General features: G+C 34.5%; 1 protein-coding gene across 1 annotated transcript in view; it reads right to left on the reverse strand.

Annotated features, from left to right (window-relative positions):
• Positions 1-24034, reverse strand: part of RFX7 (regulatory factor X7) — a 176217-nt gene that overhangs the window by 73316 nt on the left and 78867 nt on the right. Inside the window, exon 2 of the mRNA XM_044665297.1 lies at positions 16069-16102. Within this exon, the coding sequence (XP_044521232.1) occupies positions 16069-16102 (34 nt within the window). The remainder of the gene's footprint in view (positions 1-16068; positions 16103-24034) is intronic.

Raw genomic sequence — 24034 nt, forward strand, 5'->3', positions numbered from 1 at the left:
AGTGAAAGGAGCAGAGCCAGAAGAACATTGTACCCAGAGACCAATACACTGTGGTAAAATAGAATGTAATGGACTTCTGTACTAGCAGCAATGCAATGACCCAGGACAATTCTGAGGGATTTATGGAAAAGAACCTACCCACACTTGAACACATGGGTGGATGTAGGCATGGTTGGGGATGTGACACTAAACAACCACACAAATGCAACTATCAATAATATGTAAATAAGTCTTGATTGATCAAACGTTAAAACCAGTGGAAATGCCTGTTGGATATGGGGGGGGGCGGTGAAGAGGGGTGAAGGGAAAGTAAAAACAAGAATCATGTAACCATGGAAAATCTTTCTAAAGAAAATAAAATATTTAAAAAACAATCTAATAGTGGGAGAGGGGAGAGATACAACATGAAAACAACATATGACATCTATATAAGGTAAACTAGAATTATTATCAGAGGGAAGGCACTAACACTGAGGGGGACCTCAAAAAAACCTCTTGAAAGGTAGGATATGAGTTGAGACTTAAAGGAAGTCAGGAGGCAGGGAGGAGGAAGGACAGCATTCTAAACATGAGGGAAAACCAGTGAAAAGTGATAGAATCTGGAAGTAGAGTGCCTTGAGCAAGGAACAATAAGGGGCTAGTGTCACTAGACTGAAGAGTATACGAAGGGAAGTAATGTATAGAAGACTGGAAAAAGGCAGGTAGGGGAAAAGGGGAAAAGGGGTTTTTGGTTTGATATATTAATATTTAAAGGTGTGGTCACCAAGTGTTATATTAAAAGGAGGTACTACTATCTATTAGATGTAGATGTAGATGGAGTACAGAGAGAGGATAGGATGACACTTCTCCTTTATAACCGTTGCCCAGGCAGGATCCTTTAGGTCAATGTATGTTATCCCTTCAGGACCCACCTGGGTTAACTGATATTAATTATTGGGCTCTTCAGCTGGGTAACATTGTAATCTGACTGCATGACTCCCTTCCCAAATAAATTTGAATAATCAATTCAGGAAGGTACTTTTAAACTTTGAATATATTTGGCAAAGAAGGATAATGGTATGGGATAGAGGTATTAGGAGACCCTACTTTACATTGATACTAATGAATCTCTAACTGAAGGCAATGAAGGAATCAAGATGATAGCTTCTCTCTGGTACAGCCTGGCCAGGGCTACACCAGAGCAGGCAAACTGCTGTGTAATCTTTCAGCTTCTTCTTCAGTAGACCTTAAGCCTAATCAGTTGAGATAATCCACCTTTTTATCCACCCTCTTCTTCCCCTGCCCACTTCCCAGATGCCTCTTGAGCCCTGGGAAACCTAGATGACTAAGATGATGGACTTCCTAATATCTAGGGGCAGTAGAATCAGAGATGGTGGTCTGATACAGGTTGATGATGATACAGGAAACACAGGAGGAGCTTGCAGGGTTGAGTTTGCAAGTCTCTATTTCCCCAAAGACCAGGATCCACTGGTCTCCAGCCTCAGGGACAGGAAAGACCCCAGAACCTCTGCCAGGGTTCCCAAATGCCCTCTCCTGTGTCCGCATACCTCTCTGGGAACATTCTGACATCCAACTGATCCACCTGTCAATTACCAAGTGAACTCCAAGCTCCCAGAGATTCAGTATAACACAAGGAACTGAATAAATACCAATCCCTAAAATGATTTTAGTAATTTATTTACAAAATATAGGAGAGAGTGAAGTAGAGATGGGAAGAGGGCAGAGTAAGAGATCTAACTTAATGAACTAGATTTGTGTTCAAGTCTGGGCTTTACTCTGGGAGGGCTCCAGAGGCCCAGCTGGAGAGCCTAAAAGTCAATTAATAAGAGGTTTAGCCACTAGGGTTTCTCCCAATTAAGGAAGTCTCCCAGAGGCTAGTACCTCCAGGGAAGTTAAAGTAATCAGTCAGCCTTTTTCACTCACCACAGGTAGTTCTAAGGTAAAGATTTAAGAACAATCTCACCAAGGTCTCAGGGTCTCAGGTCCAGTGCCCCTCCAGGTCCAAGTCACAAACAAGAAGAGCTCCTCCAGGCCCAAAACATAAACAAGAAGCAAGCTGAACTCACTAAACTCTCTTTTAAAGGGGCTTCTCTTGCACACTTCCTTCCTTCCTCTTAGTTTACTTGTCCAATCACAATAGAAGCTTTTCTTTGGACTGCCCAGGAGGCAGTCAGTAAATTTTGATTCACCACTCACTCTAGCACACATACCTCCCAACTTGTGAATTAAGTGGGGATGTTCTCATCTTTGGTGATTAGATTAAGGATGGGCAGGGTAGATTTAATTTCATTATCACAGTAGATGCCAAGTTTTAAGGGCTTTAAAAGCTAGCAGACAGCATACAAGATCCTAGAGGCAACAGGAAATCCCTAGAGTAGATGGATGGCATGACCAGAATTGTACTTTAGGAACACTTTAGCAGTTAAGAGGAATATGGACTGGAGTAGGTAAAGCCTTAAGGCTGGGAGACTAACCAGTAAGTTATTCTGTGAGGTGGTGAAGGCTTGCACTAGGGTAGTGGCTATGTCAGAGAGGAGGTGATCTATCTGTATGATGTTACAGAGGTCAATTCACAGAACTTGAAAACTGATTGGATATGAGAGGCGAATGGGTGAGTAGTTGAAGATGACATGCAGGTTGTGAGCTAGTGCCTGGGAAGATGGTGGTACTCCCAACAGTAACAAGAAAATTTAGAAGAGGGGAGTATTTTCAGAGGGAATGACAATTAGTTCAGATCTAAACATGTTGAGTTCATGATGTTAGCAGGATATTACTAACTTTCTATTTATATAAACCAAGGAAGTAAAAATAAGAACAAATCCTTTGTAACAAATGTGCATTGTCAAACAAAAGAAATTCCCACACTGTTTGTGTCTAAAAACATGTTTCATTCTTCAAATTGAGTCCATTATTTATCTCCCTATTAAAAATTCGGTGGCGTGCTTCTTCATTTGTCCTTTGAATCACAGTTGATCATTGCAATGATAGGAGTCCTTAAGTCATTCAAAATTATTTGTGAATTCAGACTTTCTAAAAGTATTTTATTAAGTAACTTAAGTGAAGCCTTCTAGGACAAATGCAGCCAACAATGAACTCTGCATATATGTAGGGAGAACTGAACAGTTTAGCATTTAATTGCTCATTGTAATTGGGGTATATGTTCATTATGGCTTTCCAATTGGACTACAAGTTTCCTGCTTGAAGAAGTTGATCACATTCTATTTTGCATCTTACATAAAGCAACACTGTGCTAGGAATTCAGTAGATAGCTGATTAATATAGGTTCAAGGATAGTCTCTAATATTTTTGAGTAGTCACTTACAGTTTTAAAAATGACATTTATGTATTATGTTAAAGTTTGTAAGGCTACTACCAAAAAAGTTCCTATAGCTGAAGATAGTATTTTCTAGTTGAGTGTGTGTGTGTGTGTGTGTGTGTGTGTGTGTGTGTGTGTGTGTGTGTAGTCATTATATAAAACCATGCAAATTTAGGAAACAGAATGAACTAACACAGTGATGGGCAAACTATGACCTTGGGCCAGATGAGGTCCCCTGAAATGTTCTATGGGCCTGCAACATTATTCCTAATCTGAAGAATACAATGAGTAGGATACAAGACAATGAAACTTCAGAAGAGTTGCCTTAGAAACAGACTGACAGATGAGCATTTCCTTTCCTTTGGCCCTCTCTTTAAAAAGTTTGTTCAGCATATCATAGTCTTGAGGAAAGATTTCAATATTATTCCTTTTTTCTCCCTCTATCTCTAGCACATAGCATAGTACCTGGGTTAATAAATGCTTATTAAATTGACTATTCCTATTTTTGTATAGCCAATCTACCAAAAACATACATTTTGATTTCTATAACAATGACCTATGCCAAGACTTCATGGAAGTCTTTGTCTTTATCTCTTTAGATTCTGATGAGCATGATATGTCTCTGGATCATGTTCCCATCAATCATCAAGCTAGTAACCATATAATATTTTTTTCAGGATTTTCTGAATCATTTTTGCATGTACAGTGGCTATGTGGGATTCTCTCTGCAAAGACATCATCGCTTTGCCAGAATAATGATTATAGTCACTAGAATCATTCAGTAGCTTCAATTCACAGAAACTGCTTAAACCTCTGGAAACATAAACATTTTAATTTTCTCATTTGTTAGGTCACCAAATAAATAACATTTATTATACAAAACATGTTCCAATTGTAAACAATTTATATTCATTATCTCAAGCTTTGCAAAGACTTTGTGAAGTACATGTATTATGATTCCTATTTTAAAGATAAGAAATTTGAAACTCAGAGAGGTTAAACTATTTGTCCATAACCATAAAGCTAGCAGGGTCATATTTAAACCTCTATCTTTTTTATTTCAAATATAGCATTCTATCCATGATACCATGCTATCACCAAGAAATAAAAATGCAACTTAGAAAAAATGGATCTTTAGTAACAGTGTATTAAATGTCACAAGCTAAAAGAAAGATGTTAATTTTCAAAGTAGATACCCAATCAAAATAAGACATAAAATTCTTAGCCTTCCAGAGCAAGATATTAAGTTATTTTTTTAAGGTGAAAATTAAAGAGATAATTTTTACAATTTCAGAAAAGGAAATAAAATGATTTTCAGTTATCTATACACTTTCTGAATATCTATAATATTCAACTTTAGAGTCCTTTTATAACTGGAAACAGCATGGTTAAAGACTTACAAAGTGATATAATACTCTACCCAATATTCATTGGGATACTAGCTGCTTTCCTATCCAATAATCATTGTTCTTAACAGGAGCGGGTACTGTTGCTATTCTCATAATCAATCTCTGCTGTCCTATATTCTTGCTTTACTGGGCAAGCTAAAAGGGAATCTTATCCTGAAAAAGTATAAAACGGATCATTTCTAGAGTCCCTTTCGATTCTGAGAGATTCTCTTTTTCTGTCTTTCTGTTGGTCTAATACAGGGGTTAGCAACCTTTTGGCCATGAGAGCCATAAACGCCACGTTTTTTAAAATGTAATTTCATGAGAGCCGTACAGTGCTCACAGTGCGAGCTCCTGTAACAGCGCCTGAAAAAAAAATGACTTTATGGCTCCTGCAGAAAGAGCCATATCTGGCCCTCAAAAGAGCCAGATATGGTTCGAGAGCCATACGTTGCCGACCCCTGGTCTAAGAGAACACAAATGCCCCATAACGTCAGTGTTGGGAACCTCTGTTCTTGATCTTCAGAGGGCAAAGCAGGAATCTTAGCTAGACAGTAATCCAATTGTTAACTAGTATAAAACCTTCCTAGGACAGAGGGTGACTTCATTTTTTAAACATTCTGTATTTAAACATAAAAGAAAATGAGGTATTCATGTGTATATAACACAGCAGAACATAAAAAGAGTATTATGCATTAAACCATTATTTTCATTTTGTATTGCTTGCTTTATATGTACAAAATCTTTTAAATTTAATGGAATCCAAAATTATCTATTTACATCTGATAATGTTCTATAGCTCTTGTTTATTCAAAAATTCCTCACTTATCCATAAATCTAATAGGTAGTATGCTTCCTGTTCTTTTAATCTACACAAATTTTCCTTTATGTCTAGGTCATGTACCTATTCTGATCTTATTTTGGTATGTGGTGTAAAATATTGGTCTTTACCTAGTTTCTGCCAATCTGCCTTCCAGTTTTCCCAATATTTTTTACCAAATAGAAAATTCTTATCACCAAAATTTGGATATTTACTTTTGTCAAATACAAGATTACTATGATCTTTTACTGCTGTTTGTTGTATGTCTGTTCTGTGTTATACCAATCTACTTTTCTATTTCTTAACCAATACCAGACGGTTTTGATCATTAATGTTTAACAAAACAGTTTAAAGTCTGATACGACTAGACTCTTTATATTTTTTCATTAATTCTTTTGATTTTCTTGACCTTTTACTCTTCCAAATGAACTTTGTTATCATTTTTCTAGCTCAAAAAAAATTTTGGTCATTTATTTGGGATGGCATTGAATAAGTAGATGAGTTTAGGTATGATTGTCACTTTAACTATATTGGCAATTAATATTTCTCCAATTATTTAAATTTGACTACATAAAAAGTGTTTTATAATTATGTTCACCTAGTTCCTGGGTTTGTTTGGCAAGTATACTCATAGGCATTTTATTCCCTCTTTGGTAATTTTAAATAGGATAACTCTTTCCATCTCTTCTTGCAGGGCTTTGTTAGTGATATAAAGAAATGCTGATGATTTGTATGGGTTTATTTTATATCTTGCTACTTTGCTAAAATTATTGATAGTTTGCAAAAAGAGATATTTTTATTACATCTTTACCCATTCTCATTTCTTCAGTTTATCTTCTTTTATTGCTGTTATTAGCATTTGTAATACAATATTAAATAATATTGGTGATAATGGGCATCCTTATTTCACCCTTGATCTTACTGGGAAGGCTTCTAACTTATCCCCATTACAGATAATAATACTTACTGATGGTTTTATGTAGATGTTTATCATTTTAAAGAAAAAAATCCATTTAAACCTATGCTCTCCAATATTTTTAATAGGAATGAATATTGAAGCATCTATTAATATAATCATATGGTTTTTGTTATTTTGTAATTGATATAATTAATTATATCATTTCCTTTATATTAAACCATTTCTGTATTCCTGGCATAAATCTTATTTGGCCACAATGTGTAATCTTTGTGAAATATTGTTGTAATTTCCTAACCAGTATTTTATTTAGGATTTTTGAATCCATATTTATTAATGAAATCTGTCTATAATCTTCTTTCTCTGTTTTTGCTCTTCATGGTTTAGCATGGTATCAGCACCATAAATGTTTCATAGAAGGAATTTGGTAGGACTCTTTCTTTATATTTCAAATAATTCATTTAATGTTGGAATTAGCTGATTTTTAAATGTTAGGTAGAATTAACTTGTACTGGTAACCCTTCTACATTGTAGGGGTTAGGGATGCAGGCCCTCACAATCTGGAAAATCCATGTAAAATTTTTTGTCTTTCCTTCATACTAGAGAAGAAGTCTAATTTTTTTTCCCTTTCCTTTTATGGAGTATTTACAATACCATACATACATCTATGAATTACTAAACTTTTAATGATATCTCTCGTTGTTTAGCCTTTGTGTGTAAACTGTCAGCTTTTGCATTCTTTTCAAAAACTTTAACTTTAAAAAACAAATTGTGTATATTTGTGGTATTAAAAGATAAAATTGGGGAGGAGGGGAGAACTATGTGGCTCGGTGGATTGAGAGCCAGGCCTAGAAAGGTGTGAAAATTACAATTAATATGCAAAATACCAAATATTATATTTATAAATATTTTATTAATAATAAACTAACAACAGAGACTAACTAAAAGGTACTAACCAGCTCACTCCCAGGAACCAAAGAGAGAGTCGGAGGAGTTAACAGTCAACTATAAAAAAATAATGTGACCATGCAAACGTGGAGGGGCAGGAGAAATTAAAGGGAACTTGGGGAAAGCTAAGGATTTATGGGGGATGAAGTCCAAGGTTCAAAATCTCCATTTATACAGAGGGGAGGTCCTAGGTTCAAATCTGACCTCAGATACTTCCTAGCTGTGTGACCCTGGACAAGAAGTCAATTAATTCCATTGCCTAGCCCTTACTGCTCTTCTGCCTTAGAACCAAGACACAGTATTGATTCTAAGGAGGAAGGTAAGGGCTCAAAACAAACAAACAAATAAATGAATAAATAAACAAACAAATAAATAAATAAATAAATTTAAAGAAAAAAGGTAAAATTGGTTGATACAATACTATATATATACACACACACACACACACACACGTATATATGCTATGCATTTCTGAGTTTCTAAACTTTTTCTGTATCATCTGTTAGCCTTTGTGTGTCATCTGTAGCTTCCACAAAACTCCAAAATTTCCATTTCTTGTGCCCACCTGGATGGGTACAAAACTACAATAAGAAAAGTTATGATGTGGAAGGGAGATATACCTGTGAATTCATGTGTTCTTGAAGCTTTTTTCTTAGGAAGCGCATTTATGGCTTGTTCAATTTTTTTTCTAAAATAGATTTATTTAGATATTTTATTTCCTCCTCTGATAAGTTGTAGATAGTTTATATTTTTTAAGTATTCTTCAATTTCACTTACATTGTTAGACTTGTTGGCATATAATTGAGCAAAATAACTCCTAATAATTATTTTTATTTCATCTTAAGTGAAGGTATATTCACCCTTTTTGTTTTTTAACACTAATGATTTGGTTTCCTTCTCTCTTTAAAAAAAAATCACATTAACCAAAAGTTTGTCTATTTTATTGATTTTTTTATAACACCAATTCCTAGTTTTAGTTACTAATTCAAATGGTTTTCTTGCACTGCATTTTATTAATCTTGCCTCTAATTTTTAAGATTTCGAATATGGTGTTTAGTTGGGAATTTTTAATTTGTTCTTTAGTTTTTTATTGTATTCCTAATTCACTGATATGTTCTTTTTTACTGATATAAGTATTTAGAGACATAAATGTTTCTCTAATTATTGCTTCTGCTGTATCCATAGGTTTTGATATGTTGTTTCATTATCATTCTCTTTAATGAAATTATGTTTTGTTTCTATGTCTCATTCCTTAACCATTCATTCTTTAAGATTATTATTTAATCTCCAGTTAATTTTCATTGTTTCCAGTACTGCTTGTTTTAAATATATATGTATATGTATGTAATGTTACATACATATATTTATTCCACGTTAGTTTCAAAACTCTCCTGATTCTTGTCTGTACTTCCTTCTTAACTTCTCTTCTGTGCATTTTAAAGGTCCTCTGTTATTTGGCAATATTTGCTAAGCCTTGCCTGCAAAAACTATCCTCTCAATTAAAAACCAAGGGATAGGGGGAACCAAATCTTGTAACAATTAATAACAGTCAAGCAAAATTATTCCACATAGTGGTTATGTTTCAAAATGTGTGATTCTTTCTGCACCTTGAGTCTATCACTATATCAGGAGATGGGTAAATATACTTCATAGGTCTTCTACCAATGTACTTGTCCATTGCTTTCTTTGATCAGGGCTCTTTAAGTTTTTCAAAGTTGTTTTTCTTTAAGATGTTGTCCTTACATAAATCGAGTGCTTAATTCTAGTTGCTTTACTCTGCACCATTTCATTGTATTCAGAATTATCTGAATTCATCTCTTTAGTGTTTTTACATGCAACTATTCCATTACATGCACATTTTTGTTTGTTTAGTCAGTCTTCAATTGAGGGGGCACTCTTTATTCTTTTCTTTTCCTTTTCCTTTACCCTTCAGGAATAGGAAGGCTACTCTGGTATTCCTTCCTTTAACCCCTTTTTCTCTAACCCCTGCATGTCTGTTTATTGATTCTGATTATTTCTACACCAAACTGAGTGTTACATACATGTATTTTCAACTCTCCTTTGTTTGCTTCAGATAAAAGTGAGGGTCATCTGATGCTCACTCTCCAAATCCTTTCTCCATGTTTGTTGTATATTCTGATTAATAATTTCAATTATGAGAAATAGCAAGTACCATTTCCATCTTCCTCTTTTCTACAACAGAGTATTCCTTTTTCCCTCTCTTGTCTTTCTCCTATTCAAACTCTCAGACCAGAAAGAAATTTCTTTCTGACCCCTAGTTTACTGTTTTTCTTATTTAGCTCTATTATCTTTAAAGACATTAAGGTTCTGAAAGGATTCATTGTTTTCCTCCAGTTGAAATCTTAGCATAAATGTTGCCATGTAACTTTTCTGAGCCTAACTGCTCAAATAAAGTTATTTTCCCAGGCTTTTTTGAGACTATTACACTTACATTTCAATATTTCTTATCATTCATCATTGGAAATACTTAAGAATAATCTTTTCCACTAAACTACCCATTTTTTTCCTCCTGTAGTTTTACATTTAGATTTGTAGGGCAAGTTATTGTTGTTGTAAGCCCCATTCTTTTTTGCCTTTTGGAATACTGTAGTACAAGATTTTCTCTCCTTTATAGCTGAAGTCAGCAAATCTTGTGTGATTCTAACTGTGGTTCCTGATATTTGAACTTCTTGTTTCTGAGGTGTGTGCATGGAGTATTTTTACTTTGTTGGGGGATCTTTGGATTTTGGCTTTGACATTTTCAGAACTTTTCCTTTTGAAAAGTGATCAGTGTGTTAAAAGATCACTCTATCGCAAATGTGAATAACATGGAACTAGTTTTGAACAATGATACATGTTCACTGTTTGTCAGCTCCAGGAGGTGGGAGGATCATGAATCATGGAACCACGGAAAAATCTTCTAAAGAATAAAGAAAAATTACCAAAAAAAAGAAAGAAAAGTGATCAGTGGGTTTTTTTTAACTTCCCCTTTCCTTATGCTTTTAATAGATTTGGGAAATTTTTATTAATGATTTTTGGAAACAAGGTGCTCAATCTTGTTTTTTAAATCACAATATTTAGGGAGTACAATGATTCTCAAATTATTTCTCTTTGATCTATTTTCCAAATCATCAGTCTTTGTTAGCAGATATCTTACATTCTCTCTTTGGATTTTGTTATTTTTTTTGTCTCCTACTTACAGATATACTCTAGTTTTTAGGTATTTCATTTCTCAGGTAAGAGTTAACATTTTTATTTCTAAGCTATTCTTCTTCCAATTATTTTCTCTAGACTTTTTATTTCATTTTCTAACCTGTTGTTTCATTTCTATTTATGTAGTTCTAGTGGAAAATCTATTTCCCCCCCACTCTGAGTCATTTCTGGCAGTAACTATTTGGGGGTATTTTAGGTATACAATAATTTTCTGTGACTAGCTCATATCTTCTTTATTTTAACTAGAGCTTTGTGTCACTGTGCTTGATCTCACTTGTGTTGGGTGGCTGGTTCTTCTAATTCTTGTCTTTGGTTGATCTCCATCCCCTGAGGTTAGGCCTCCCCTCCCCCTCTGAATATTTGAGGTACAGAGAATAGGATCAGAGAGGTAAAGGGCCCAGAGCTCTTGGCTTTGGGTTTTTAAGATCTGAGCATTGTAGCATTGCACAAGTCACTGACAATCCTTGAGCTTCTAAGGATGTTACCCTTGAACTTTCTGACCACCATTTGACTTTCTCCAAAGAGCTCTCTGTTCTTTGTGCTTCACACCTGGCCTTGCAGGATATATATGTTGTCCCTTAAGAACAAAATGGGCTTGTATGCCCTACTGGCACTGGTTTTCCTGGTCAACCCCTTCTTACTGCCTGTGAGTATAAGGCTAGGAGCTCAAAGGCAGTAAGAAATTTAAAGTGAAATGTGAAGTTTTGGGGAGAAGTCATTTACTGCCATTTCTTGATTACTCAGTGTGGCATGAATTTGCTAAAGTCAGTATATGGAATTGGAAGGTCTACATCCTGTTCTGGTAGATATGTGGGTTTCATTTACAAAGAATTAATAAAAGTATTACTAAAACTGAAATTTCCCTCTTAAATAAGACCATTACAAAACATAAAATTGTAAACTGAAAAAACCAAAAGAGATGTGTTTTAAAAATCAGTGCATCTGGGGGGCAGCTGGGTAGCTCAGTGGATTGAGAGTCAGGCCTAGAGATGGGAGGTCCTAGGTTCAAATATGGCCTCAGACACTTCCCAGCTGTGTGACCCTGGGCAAGTCACTTGACCCCCATTGCCTACCCTTACCACTCTTCCACCTATAAGTCAATACACAGAAGTTAAGGGTTTAAAATTAAAAAAATAAAAAAAATCAGTGCATCTGATTTTTCAAAAGTGTTATAAAAAGAGGAGTTATTAAAGAGTAAAAAAATTATTTACTCCTTTTAAAAAGATAATATAAAATATGAGCAATTTTATAATCAGGTTCTATGGAAAGATGTATGTTATGCATGTATAGGGCTTTCCAAAAGTCTTAGTGCATTTTTAAGCTATTAAATCTTTTAAATGTATTAAGGTTTTGGCTATATTCTCTATCAGAGGTGGGGGTATATACCTATATATGAGGGTGTGTGAATATATATCTACATCTATATCTATATCTATATCTATATCTATATCTATATCTATATCTATATCTATATCTATATGAAATTCGTATCTCCATATAAGAAATTATGTCTTTAGGGAACAGGGTTTAAGCCTTTCTAATGATTAACCTGGCCATTTTAATTACAGATTCAGGAAGCAGCTAAAGTAACAATTTAGTCATATTTTTCTTTTCTTATATAACAATTTAGACTCGTATCTGTCAATCAATCAGTCAATAACCATTTATAAGCATCTATTACATGTTAAACACTGGGAAGACAAAGAAAAGCAAACAAGTCTCTAGTTGAAAGAAAGCAATAACATGAAAATAACTATGTACAAACAAAATATATACAGAATAAATTAGGAATAATCTATTGAGGAATGGTTCTAGCATTAAGGAGGTATCAGGGAAGTCTTCTTATAGAAAATGAGATTTTAACTGGGATTTGAAGAAAGCCAGGAAAGGTAGGAAGGAGGGAGAACATTCCAGGAGCAACTGACAGTAAAAATGCTTAGAATCTGGAGATAGAGGGACTTCTGTTGGGAACAATAAGGATGCCTACTTGGCAATTGGAGATAAGAATCTATAGGTTAGGGCAAGGTAAGCAGATCTTGGAATCATTAGCCCAGTGATAATAATTGAATCCATGGGAGTTAATAAAATCACCAAGCTAAATAGTACAGAGAATATGGCCAAGGGCAAAGGCATCATGTATGTTAAGTTGGGTTCTCTCCTTCAGCTCTCCATACTGATCCTGTCACCTGAGCTGCCTAAGGCCCTAAAAAGACAGCACCCTGAGGCCAAACCCCTAGAGGTGTTGAAAATCAACCTAAACTCATTACTCCATGATTAACAAACTCCTACCTACTACTACCCTCTCAATCCCAGTGAATCTGAACCCATGGCTGTCATTCAAAATCCATTATTCACTCTCTGCTTTTCTATTCCTTATTTCCGTTCCCTCAACCCAGTCTTTCTCTCTAAGGTGCCCTCTGGAATGCTTCCAAAGGTAACAAACTTGCTTTCATCTTTGATCTTTTCCTTTCCCATTCCTAACATCTTCTGGCTCTCACTAAGGTCACCTTCCTACTAAAGACAGTCTCCTCACATACCCTCCCTTTCCAACACCAGTTGCATTTTCATTCATTCTTGCCCTCTACACTCCTTGCTCCTTAAATGCCACTTCTAAGCTCCCTCTCTACCACCCATAATTCAGTAACTTCTGCTATTTGGAGATTCACTCAATCCATGTCTACCACCCAAATTCTGGTAGCTACTGTCCACTGACTTCCCAGAGATCTTGTTTCACCAATGAGTTCAGTGCTTAGACCACACTTTTTCAGGCCTCCTCAATTCTGCTCTCATACTAAGGAATTTCAATATATATACTGATTCTCACTCAAACACCCTAACCTCAAAATTCCTCAATTTACTTATTTCAACTGACCTATTCCTCACTTACCCTATCCCTTAGCTATATATAAAGATGGTCATACCCTTGATCTTGCTAACACCCAAAAGATGAATCATATGCATGTTCCTGAACTCTGAAATTCTTTATTACAATCTGTTTTCATATCACTTCTCCCTCTACCTTAAACCCCTAAAACCCTGTTCTTCATCCTTTCTAATTTATGGCACAATGGAATAGCATTTCCCCCTTTATTGGTGGGTGACAGAATGGATTTAAGATGCCTTCTTCCAAATATCCTTTACACACAACAACTGACAACTCACTATAGCAGTAGTAGTTCTCAAAATTGGAGAAAAATAACTAGATTCTTACTGTTAAAACATTTCATAGATTTCCATATAATAGTAATTGTACTTTTAGCATATATTGAAAAAATATAAGAAAAAAGCATTAAAACTTATTATTGTTGTTTTAAAATGAATTTATCTCATTAACCAAACATCTACCTTCATTTTAAAATGGTGGCATTGAGTCTAAAAGAAGTTATGTTTTCTCATTTGATAGACAGATATAGTCATGTTAAGGATATATTTCTGAAACTAGACAAAAATGACAATGCTTTATTATGCATACAAATTTGATGACCACTTGCAACAACTCTTTTTCTCTCCTATCACCAGGGATCTGAAGGCCCACAAGCTGGGAAACATTGTACTAGTTAATGATCCATTTCCAGTCACAAAATTTAAGTCAAATTAATTTACTACAGGCAAGTCCTGGGGCAAATTTACCTAAAACTTGAGATATTCTATAGAGAGAACACGTGAAAGCGTTGATAGTCAATTCATATTGGAAGAGGAAAACCATTGGGAAAAGACTCAATTCTAAGGAAAAAAGAACCTGGCTACTGTTTTTCACAGAAGCTACATCATCTGAGTTTATTACCCATAATTTTCTGTTATTTCTTATTATTTACACTTCTATTCACACAAAATCATATGACTTAGATTATTTGTATTCATCAATATTGTATTCATTTTACAGAGTTCTCTTCTGTCTCTAATTGCTAGTACATCTCAAATTACAATGCATTATACTTATGTAAATAAGTGTACATATATTTTCCCAAAAGAATGCAAATCCATTGCTGGATAGGGAAGGTTTCATTTTTGTCTCAGTATCTTCAGAGTCTGATTCAGTTCCACAATATATAGTGGGTGTTTACCAAATGTTTGTTGAAAGCAATTGAATGCTTTTGACCCTAATAAATGTCTATTCAACTGCTTCTAAAATAATCTTATTATCATATTTTATGCTATATTTTAAATTATAAAATCTTGAGCTGAAAGAGCCCTAAGATCTTATGGTTCAACTTTGTCCTTATACAGAATAGGAATTAAATTTAGAAAGCTTAAGTGACTTGCCTAGGGTTATAAAGGTAGTAAAGATCAGTGCCAAGATTTGAACTCACATTCTCTAATTCCAAATCCAGTACTCTGCAGCAACGATGCTGCATGATGTGCTAATTTAAAAGTGCAATGAATATATGCTTCTGAATTGGGAGACTATATATTGATATAGCCTTAATTTCTGCCTGAAATAGCACAACTTTGGACTCTGACAAAGATAAAGAATGAGGGTTATATTTACTTCTCTAATTATTAGAATAGAAAAAGCCAAACAATTTGCTTCTATTTAGATATTTGTAATTAGTATGCACATATCATACCTAACAATTACAAAAGGTTCTATCCTTCATTTTCTCAGTAAATATACAAGCTACATAATCAACTAACATCATCAAAAATAGAATAACCTCCCAAAACTATGTTAGGGAATCAATGTTGAAATGCTGTCATATCTCTACTTATTCTATTTGTCACCATGTCTTCTGGTCAATAAAATATATAAAGCTTCAGTAACTGAATTATTGTCTTTCTGTTAGACCTGGTAGAAGAGACATCTTGAATCCACAAGTTTAAGAGTGAGGAAAAAGATTGGCTTACTGACACTGCTGGGAAGCTAAGAGTAGGGCCCTTGATTACTCTAGGCAGAGATATGCAAGAAGCCAGCACTATTCCAGTAGCAAGAACAGCTGCATGCTCCTTCCCCCACTGAAGCATCATATTCCATTCAACTATAAGAGTAGCAAGAGCTAAGAGCTACAAATACAATCTAAAATTAAACCATTAAATTAATTGTATATTTAACTCTTTAAGATCAAGCCCAAATCTGAAAATCATATACAAGCAGAATAAAACGAAACCAGCGTCTTAAAATTTTGCTCTAAAGAAACAAAAAATCTCAATAACTTACCCCTCCAAAACAAATTTAAGTAGTTAATAGAAGGAGAAAACGTTTGGTTTAATGAGTATATTTAAGTAGTATTTCCAGCAAAAGTTAATAAGCTTTAAATAACTACACACTGTCTTCCAGTGGTGGTTTGTTTTATGTTTTAGAGAAGTAACATTATAGAAAATATTTGTGGCCCTATACTCCAGGGCTATATTTAAATGCATAAATGTTGTTATTAAAATCAAATTTATTTTAAAGCAATATTTACTATTATGTAACAGTAAAGTTATTACAAACAAAAAAAACCATTTTAACATTAATGTTTTTACTTACCAAAATGCAGTCCACTTTAGATTGTACAGTTTTACTAAAAATAGAGAGAAAAACAGTTACATTAATCACTATAATATACTTGCTAATTTTAACTATAATATTACAAAGCTAATATACTGATATGTCTGTCTTTTGCTTAATGCTCATAAGAACAAAGACATATATCTTTTTCCCATTAAAAAATCCTAATATAGAAAAACACTGGGAACCTCTTGAATTTTTTTCCACACAAAAAAGGAGGGAAAACAATCGTCACCCATTTACATGTTTTCCTGCTTTAAAAAAAATACAAGCTCACAATCAATCAGAATTAATGCCATTATTTTCTAAGTACACCATTATCTCCCTCCCCCCAATTCATTCAGCAAATGAATCTGCCACAGAATATTAAGGTTCTAAAGTTATTCATATCTTGTTAAAGGGGAAGTTAGTAATGATGAAGAACCATATTTAAAACTAAGGATACACAATGTATAATAATACCAAATTATAATTTTTACTACCTGTCTAATACTTCAGATGACCCCTTCCTTTGAATTTACAAACAAAATATTTTAATTTTGAATCTGGAAACTTCTTACTAAATAGTAGAAAAAAAGAATGATTAAAGAAGCTCAAAAAGAAAAAAGCTTTTAATATTCAGAAGAATAAAGAGATGATTTATTAAACTTAAAAGGGGAATACGGCAATTTATAGAGGTTGTATTAAATAGGTAATACATGAAACAGGTAAACACGAAAGAGGTCAATTATATATAAAATCCTGCCTTTTCTGTAACTTAAAAAAAAAACCTATTGGCCCCAAAATATGATTGGATGGACAACCTATAGAATCTGATTATTAGTACATATAGGATCACAGACCTAGAACTGAAAGGAGCCTCAGAGGCCATCTGGCATAACCTAATCTTTTTTACAGACAAGTAAACTGAGGTCAATAGATAAGCCCAAGGTTACACAAAACACTAAGCATCAGAGGGAAGATTTACACCCTGTTCTGCTGCCTTCAGAGTCAGTACTCTTTCCACTCTACAATACTGATACCATAAACAAACACTGAATTAAGCCAAAAAATGAAAAAGAAGAAAGAGAACAGGCTCAAAACTACACAATTCTTTCAATTACTCTAAGTTTTAAGGCTCACCTTTTAATACCAAAGTTTTGAGGCTTATCTTTTAATACCAACAGTAGTCTAATGAAATTAAGAAAACTATAGTGTCTGAATTCAAAGGATTGAATACAAAAATAAACCAAAAGACTTCAATAAATTATACCCAAGGAATGGTGAAAAGGATGTCATTAAAGAAATATGCAACCACAAAAATAGATGAGTTGTTCACCTTAACCAGTGGATTGATATCTATACAATGGCAAGAACAGAGGAAGAAAAATATAGATGCATCCCTCTGGTAGATTTCTAGGTCACAGAGTAGCAGAGGAGAGACAGAGAAGGCTGGGTCACAATTTTAATTACTAGAGGTAATATATATGAAATCACAGCTCCAAAGTGGACTAATGATTCAACAGTGCCTTAAAAGTTCTTTTACAATAAGATATCTTCCATTCATGTGTCAAAATCATAAAATATTCCTTGCAAGATACAACAGAAATAATTTTGTGATGAATTACTACCAAGAGACAAAAAATAGGTATTTAAAATCTATTTTTCTGTTTTTATATCAGCTTCATTTCTTTTTATTATTTAGTACGTAATAAACTCCATTACTTTCAAAATTATCTTATCTATTCTTTTGTTCCCTCAGATTGAATTTTAAAAATTATCCTCTTTTGTTTAGCATCTTTTGTTAAACTCCCCCTTTCAAAATCACCATCCCAGTCAAAAATCAAGAGAAAGGTAGAGGAAAAACCTTATCCCAAATTAATATCAAGCAAAAGAAATGTGCAATGGTCATGTCCAAAAAATGTATGTCCCTGAAGTATGTATCCACAAACTTTCTGAAAAAAGGAGGGCAACATATTTTATCATGAGTCCCCTAGGGACATTTAGTCACTGCTTTGATCAGAGCTCTTAAATCTTTCAAAGTTGTTTTTTTTCTTTACAATATTGTTGTCTTTATATAAATTGTTTTCCTTGTTCTGCTCATTTCACTGCCTTTATTCATACTACCCAGGATTTTCAGAAATCATCTGTCATAATATTCCATTACATTCATATGCCACAATTTATTCAATTATTTTCCCACTTGTCTAATAATCAATCTAAGGTACCCTTTCAGATTCTAATACTTTTTGCCACCTCTCCCAGCCTCTTATTTTTTCTAAATTTTTATTTTTAAATATTTTTCCATGTTTACATGATTAATTTTCTTTCCCTCTCCTCTTCCTTCCCCACTCCCAGAGCCAACAAGCAATTCCACTGGGTTGTACAAATGTGGTTGAACAAAAACTTGATACCTATTTCCATATTATTCATTTTTGCTATAGAGCAATCTTTTAAAGCCTAAACCCAAATTACATACCCATAAACACATGTGATAAGTGATGTCATATGTTTTGCTTTTGCATTTCTACTCCAATAGTTCTTTCTCTCAATGTGATTAGCATTCTTTCCCATAAGTCCCTTAGGAATGTCCTGGATTGTTGCATTGCTACTAGAAGCAAAGTCCATTACATTAGATTGTTCCATAATGTTTTACTTTCTGTGTACAATGTTCTCCTGGTTGGTTCTGCTCATTTCACTCTACATTAGTTCATTGAGGTTCTCTTACTTCTTATAAAAATCCTCCAGGTTATCATTCCTTGCAGCAAAATAGTATTCCATCATTGTCATATATCACAATTTGTTCAGCCATTCCCCAATCGAGGGACAACCCTTCATTTTCCAATTTTTTGCCACCACAAGGAGTGTGGCTATGAATATTTTTGTACCTTATTATCTCTTTGGGGTATAAACCTACTAGTGGTATTGCTGGATCAAAGGACAAGCCTTCTTTTCAAGTCCTTTGCGCATAATTCCAAATCCAGAATGGCTGGATTAATTCACAACTCCAACAGCAATGCATTAGTGTCCTGATTTTGTCACATTGCCTCCAACATTTATTAATTTCCTTTACTGCCATATTGGCTTATCTGCTAGGTGTGAGGTGGTACCTCAGAGTTGTTTTGATTTGCATTTCTCTAATTATGTGAGATTTAAAACACTTTTTTTAAAATTTTTATTTTAAACCCTTAACTTCTGTGTATTGGCTCATAGGTGGAAGAATGGCAAGGGTGGGCAATGGAGGTCAAGTGACTTGCCCAGGGTCACACGGCTAGGAAGTGTCTGAGGCCAAATTTGAACGTAGGACCTCCTGTCTCTAAGCCTGACTCTCAATCTACTGAGCTAACCAGTTGCCCCTAAAACACTTTTTGATGTGCATATTGATAGTTTTGATTTCATCGTGTAAAAACTGCCTATTCATGTCCCTTGACCATTTGTCCACTGGGCAATGGCTTGATTTTTTGTACAATTGATTTACCTCCTTAGAAATTCGAGAAATTAGACCTTTGTCAAAAATTTATGATATAAAATATTTTCCCCAGTTTGTTGCTTCCCTTATAATTTTGGTTGCATTTAGTTTTGTTTATAAAGAAATTTAATTTAGTATAATAAAAATTATTCATTTTACAATTTGTAGTGTTCTCTATCTCCTGCTTGTCTTAATATTCCTTCCTTTCCCATTGATTTGACAGGTATACTATTCTATATTCACCCAATTTGCCCATGATTTCCCTCTTTATGTTTAAGTTACTTACCCATTCTGAATTAATCTTGGTAAAGGGGTAAGATGTTGATCTAAACCTAATTTCTCCCATACTGTTTTCTAATTCTCCTAGCAGTTTTTTTTCAAATACTGGATTCTTGTCCCAAAAGCTGGGATCTTTGGGTTTATCAAACACTATCTTGCTACTGTCATTTACCCCAAGTCTATTCTGTTGATCTCTAAGCCAGTACCATATTGTTTTGATGATCACTGTTTTATAGTATAGTTTGAGATCTGGTAAAGCTAGGCCTCCATCCTTCACATTTTTTTCATTAGTTCCCTTGATAGTATTGACCTTTTGTTCTTCTCTAAATGAACTTATTCTTTTCCTTTTCCCTCCTCTTTGTTTTATTCCTTCCTAATTGATTCTCTATTGCATTCTTGCCCCACAATCATTCTTTCTTACTATTCAGCTTCTTTTGATCTAATACTGATTCTTTCCTTTGCCTACAAACATACTCCAGTGCTTACAAAACAATTCCTTTACCATTCACAAGCTATCACTCTGTATCTTCTTTCCCCTCTGAACTCCTATTAAAATGTTTCTTCTCCTTATCTCCATTATGTTTTGTTTCTCCCTTTTAATCATGTCTCCAATCCCATAACTCATCTGAAACCACTTTCTCTCCTTCATTCCTGTCTTAGCTATCCTTCTAACCTAAAGCTTAAACATTATGCTTCATGTACAGTCTCCCTCTGAAACACTCTTCTGTTATGTTAGCCCTCTCTCCCCACTAGTGAGCTCCTCCTGGAGTTTCCACTTTGAAGAACAGCCCAGACTGGTCAACTTTTCATTCTGCTCCTTGCTATGTCTCTCTACACCATCTCACTGCTCCCTCCATTTTCACACACCACAACCCACCAATACTTAGTCCTTAACGCTTAGCCCAGTGTCTACACAGAAGTGCCTTATCTCTCCTCCTGTTTCCTGACCACCTTCTAGAATTGCATACCCTCTCCCCTTTGGTTATCATGACACTGCACTCTTGGTTCTCCTCCTAAATTGTCTGGCCTTTCCTCAGACTCTTTTGCTGATCTTTAACTACATTATCCCTTCTAACTGTGAGTGTACCTTAGGCTCTACCCTGGCTGGGCCCTCCTCTCTCTGCCTGATTTCACTGATTCGGGTGGGTTTAGTTTTCATCTCTCTGTACACAACTCCCAGAACTATATATCCGGCTCTAATCTCTTCTGAGCTCTAGTCCTGCATCACCCACCATCTAGACATTTTGAATCAGATGTTCTATAGGCAACAAAAATCTAAAACAGAACTCATTGTCTTTCCATTCTCCAATCCCCCAAAACATATCCCTCTTCTCAATTTCCTATTTTTGTCAAGGGCAAGCATTACCCTTCCAAATCATTTTCAGTGTCATATTTGATTCCTCACTCACTTCATATTTAAACAGATACTAAATCTTGTTAATTTTACCTCCATAACATTTCTTACATTATTCTCTCTCTTTATTTAGTTCAAGCCCTCATCACCTCTTAACTGTATTATTGCAAAAGGTCCTAATTTGTCTACTGTCTCAAGTGTCTCCCTTCTCCAATTCTATCTTTACATGGCTGCCAAAGTATTTTTCTAAAGCACAACACTATTTTTTAAACTTTAATAGTATGGCACTATCACCTCTTTATTCCCAGGATCTATGCCTCTCTGTATGTAAGCCAAGATTACATTAACTTTTTTGGTTACTACAGCACAGAGATTTTTTTTAAAAAATGCTTTTTAACTATTCCTCTCCTTTTTTCTTGTGAGCTTGATTTTTAGAATCCAAATTAATACTTTTATTTATTCAAATTAAATATAATTTCATTAGAGTCAGCCTGTCCTATACTAGCAGGACATTTTTGGATCCTGACTTTGTTATCCAACCAATATATTAGTTATCTCATTTTTGTTTCTAAGTTTGATAAGCATGGCATGGTGACAAACACAGATTGTCAAAACTCTTCCCTGGATATCCTTTGCTGAATTGACATTGAATTATTACTGTCTTTTTGGAGTCCCACCATTCAACCAATTCTGAATCAATATATTTGTACTCTGGTCAAGTCCACATTTCTCCTATGAAAGACTGAAAATTTTCTTTTGCTAAAATGTAGCTAACTATATCTATAGCATTCTCATAGATAATAGTTTAATAAATTTGTCAAAAATGAAAATCATGTAAATCTGGTATAGCCTATTCTTGTTGAAAACATGCTGGTTTCTTATGATGATCGTTTTCCTTTTCAGATGTTCACTAATTGTTAAACATTCTACAATCTTGCTAGAAATAAAATTCATAGAGAATATCATTGGTCTATATAGAGTTTGCAGATGTTATTCCCTTCAGTTTTTTGAAAACTGAGAAATGCATCCTCTTATCCAGTGCCTCTCCCATTCTCTACCATCTTTCAGATATCACTGATGGTAGTTAAAAAATCACAACCATTTTTCAGCAACTAAGGATATATTTCATCTGGGTCAGGTGACTTCAATTTATTAAGGATATTCAGGTGCTCTCTAACTCCTTATCTGTGTTATCAATTCCTTATTAGCCATTTCTGATATATGCCCATCCACTATCAATTATAAGCGAAATGACCCAGAGTTTAGAGTAACTTTACAATTCATTTTAAATACCTGAAATTTAAATCAAATATGTGTGTATATATTTATATATGTGTATATATATAATATGAACAGACACATATCTGTAACTATATCTCTTAAAGCTTATAAAACAGCTTAGTAATTTAGTACATTTATTAACACATTAATTAGCACATAAGCTTTGGGGCTATTTTCCTAATACAAAGTAGTAGACTTAAGAAAAATTATTTCCAGGGTAAACAATGTGTGCTAAATGTTTCTAATTTGCTCAAAGATGATTGCACTTTGGGCCTCAGTACAAATAAAGTTGATAGCCAATATTCCATTTGGAGACACACAGAAAAGTATTTCATTAAAAATAAAATGCACTATTATTTTTATTGTGTTAACAAATTCATAAAACTAAAAATCCTTTCATTATGACAGTATTAATGAGTAAGTAAATACTGAGGTACTCACTAAACCAAAGTTATTATTTCCAAGGCAATGTAGTACAGTGGAAAGAGTGTTTGATTTGGAATCGAAGAGAGTGATTTTGAATCTCTGCTCTGCTATTTACTTCAGGTAAGGATTACTTCATTTTTGGTTTTGTATTCTCAGAGTCAAGCACAGGGCCTGGCACAGAATAAGTGAATTAATGTTTACTGATACACTGATTAATGCTTGTGAAAACTTGGGCAAGTCACCTCCTCCTTTTGAACCTCAATTTCCTCATTTGTAAAATAAAAAATTAGCCTACATGACCTTTAAGGTTCCTTCCAGCTCTAACTCAATGATACTATAATGCTTTATACTCTGTTAAGTTAAATATACCTGAACAGATTTATGATCTTAATGTAACCTTCCTCTAAAACCCCAAATTGCAACTCATCCCCAACTTCTAAACTTATGTAACTCTTGTCCATTTCCTCTTAACACATGACCTACCTAACATTTTTTAAGAGCTTCCTCTAGATCAACTGTCACCAACCTTTTTGGGCGTGAGAGCCATAAACGCCTACAGAAGGAGGAGGATGGAGGCAGAAGGCGCTGGAATATGGGGCAGGGGCTGAAGGGCCCCCTGGGGCACATCTTGGGGCTCTGCCCGGGACTGGCCGGTTGGGAGGTGGAGCCAGATATGGCTCGAGAGCCACACGTTGAGGACCCCTGCTCTAGATCTTTCAACATTCCATAGAAATTGTTAAATGAATACAAAAATTGAGGTGATATAACAAATCATTGTTCATAATTCTTTAACTACTCTTATGAAACATTCCAAGACTCTCAAATGAATGTGACAATCTTAGCAGTCCAAAGTGAAATTATCTCTGAGCTACAGAACTCTAATCAGGGCAGTTATCATATCATATGGTCCTTAATGAGGCATAGGCCTTAAGGTCCCTTCCTAACTAGATCATAGGGATTAAGTAACTTGTTCAGGGTTACATAGGTAATGTACGATAATATGAGACAAGATTTAGGGAACCCTTCAGGTATAAATCTTAATATCTTAAGAGTTAAGACAGTTAGATGGCTCAGTAGATAATCAAGCCTGGAGATGGAAGTCCTGGGTTCAAATCTGAAATCAGATATTTCCTAGTTGTGTGAACCTGAGTAGGTCA

Source organism: Gracilinanus agilis, chromosome 2 (assembly GCF_016433145.1).
Source record: "Gracilinanus agilis isolate LMUSP501 chromosome 2, AgileGrace, whole genome shotgun sequence".
NCBI classification, from domain to species: domain Eukaryota; kingdom Metazoa; phylum Chordata; class Mammalia; order Didelphimorphia; family Didelphidae; genus Gracilinanus; species Gracilinanus agilis.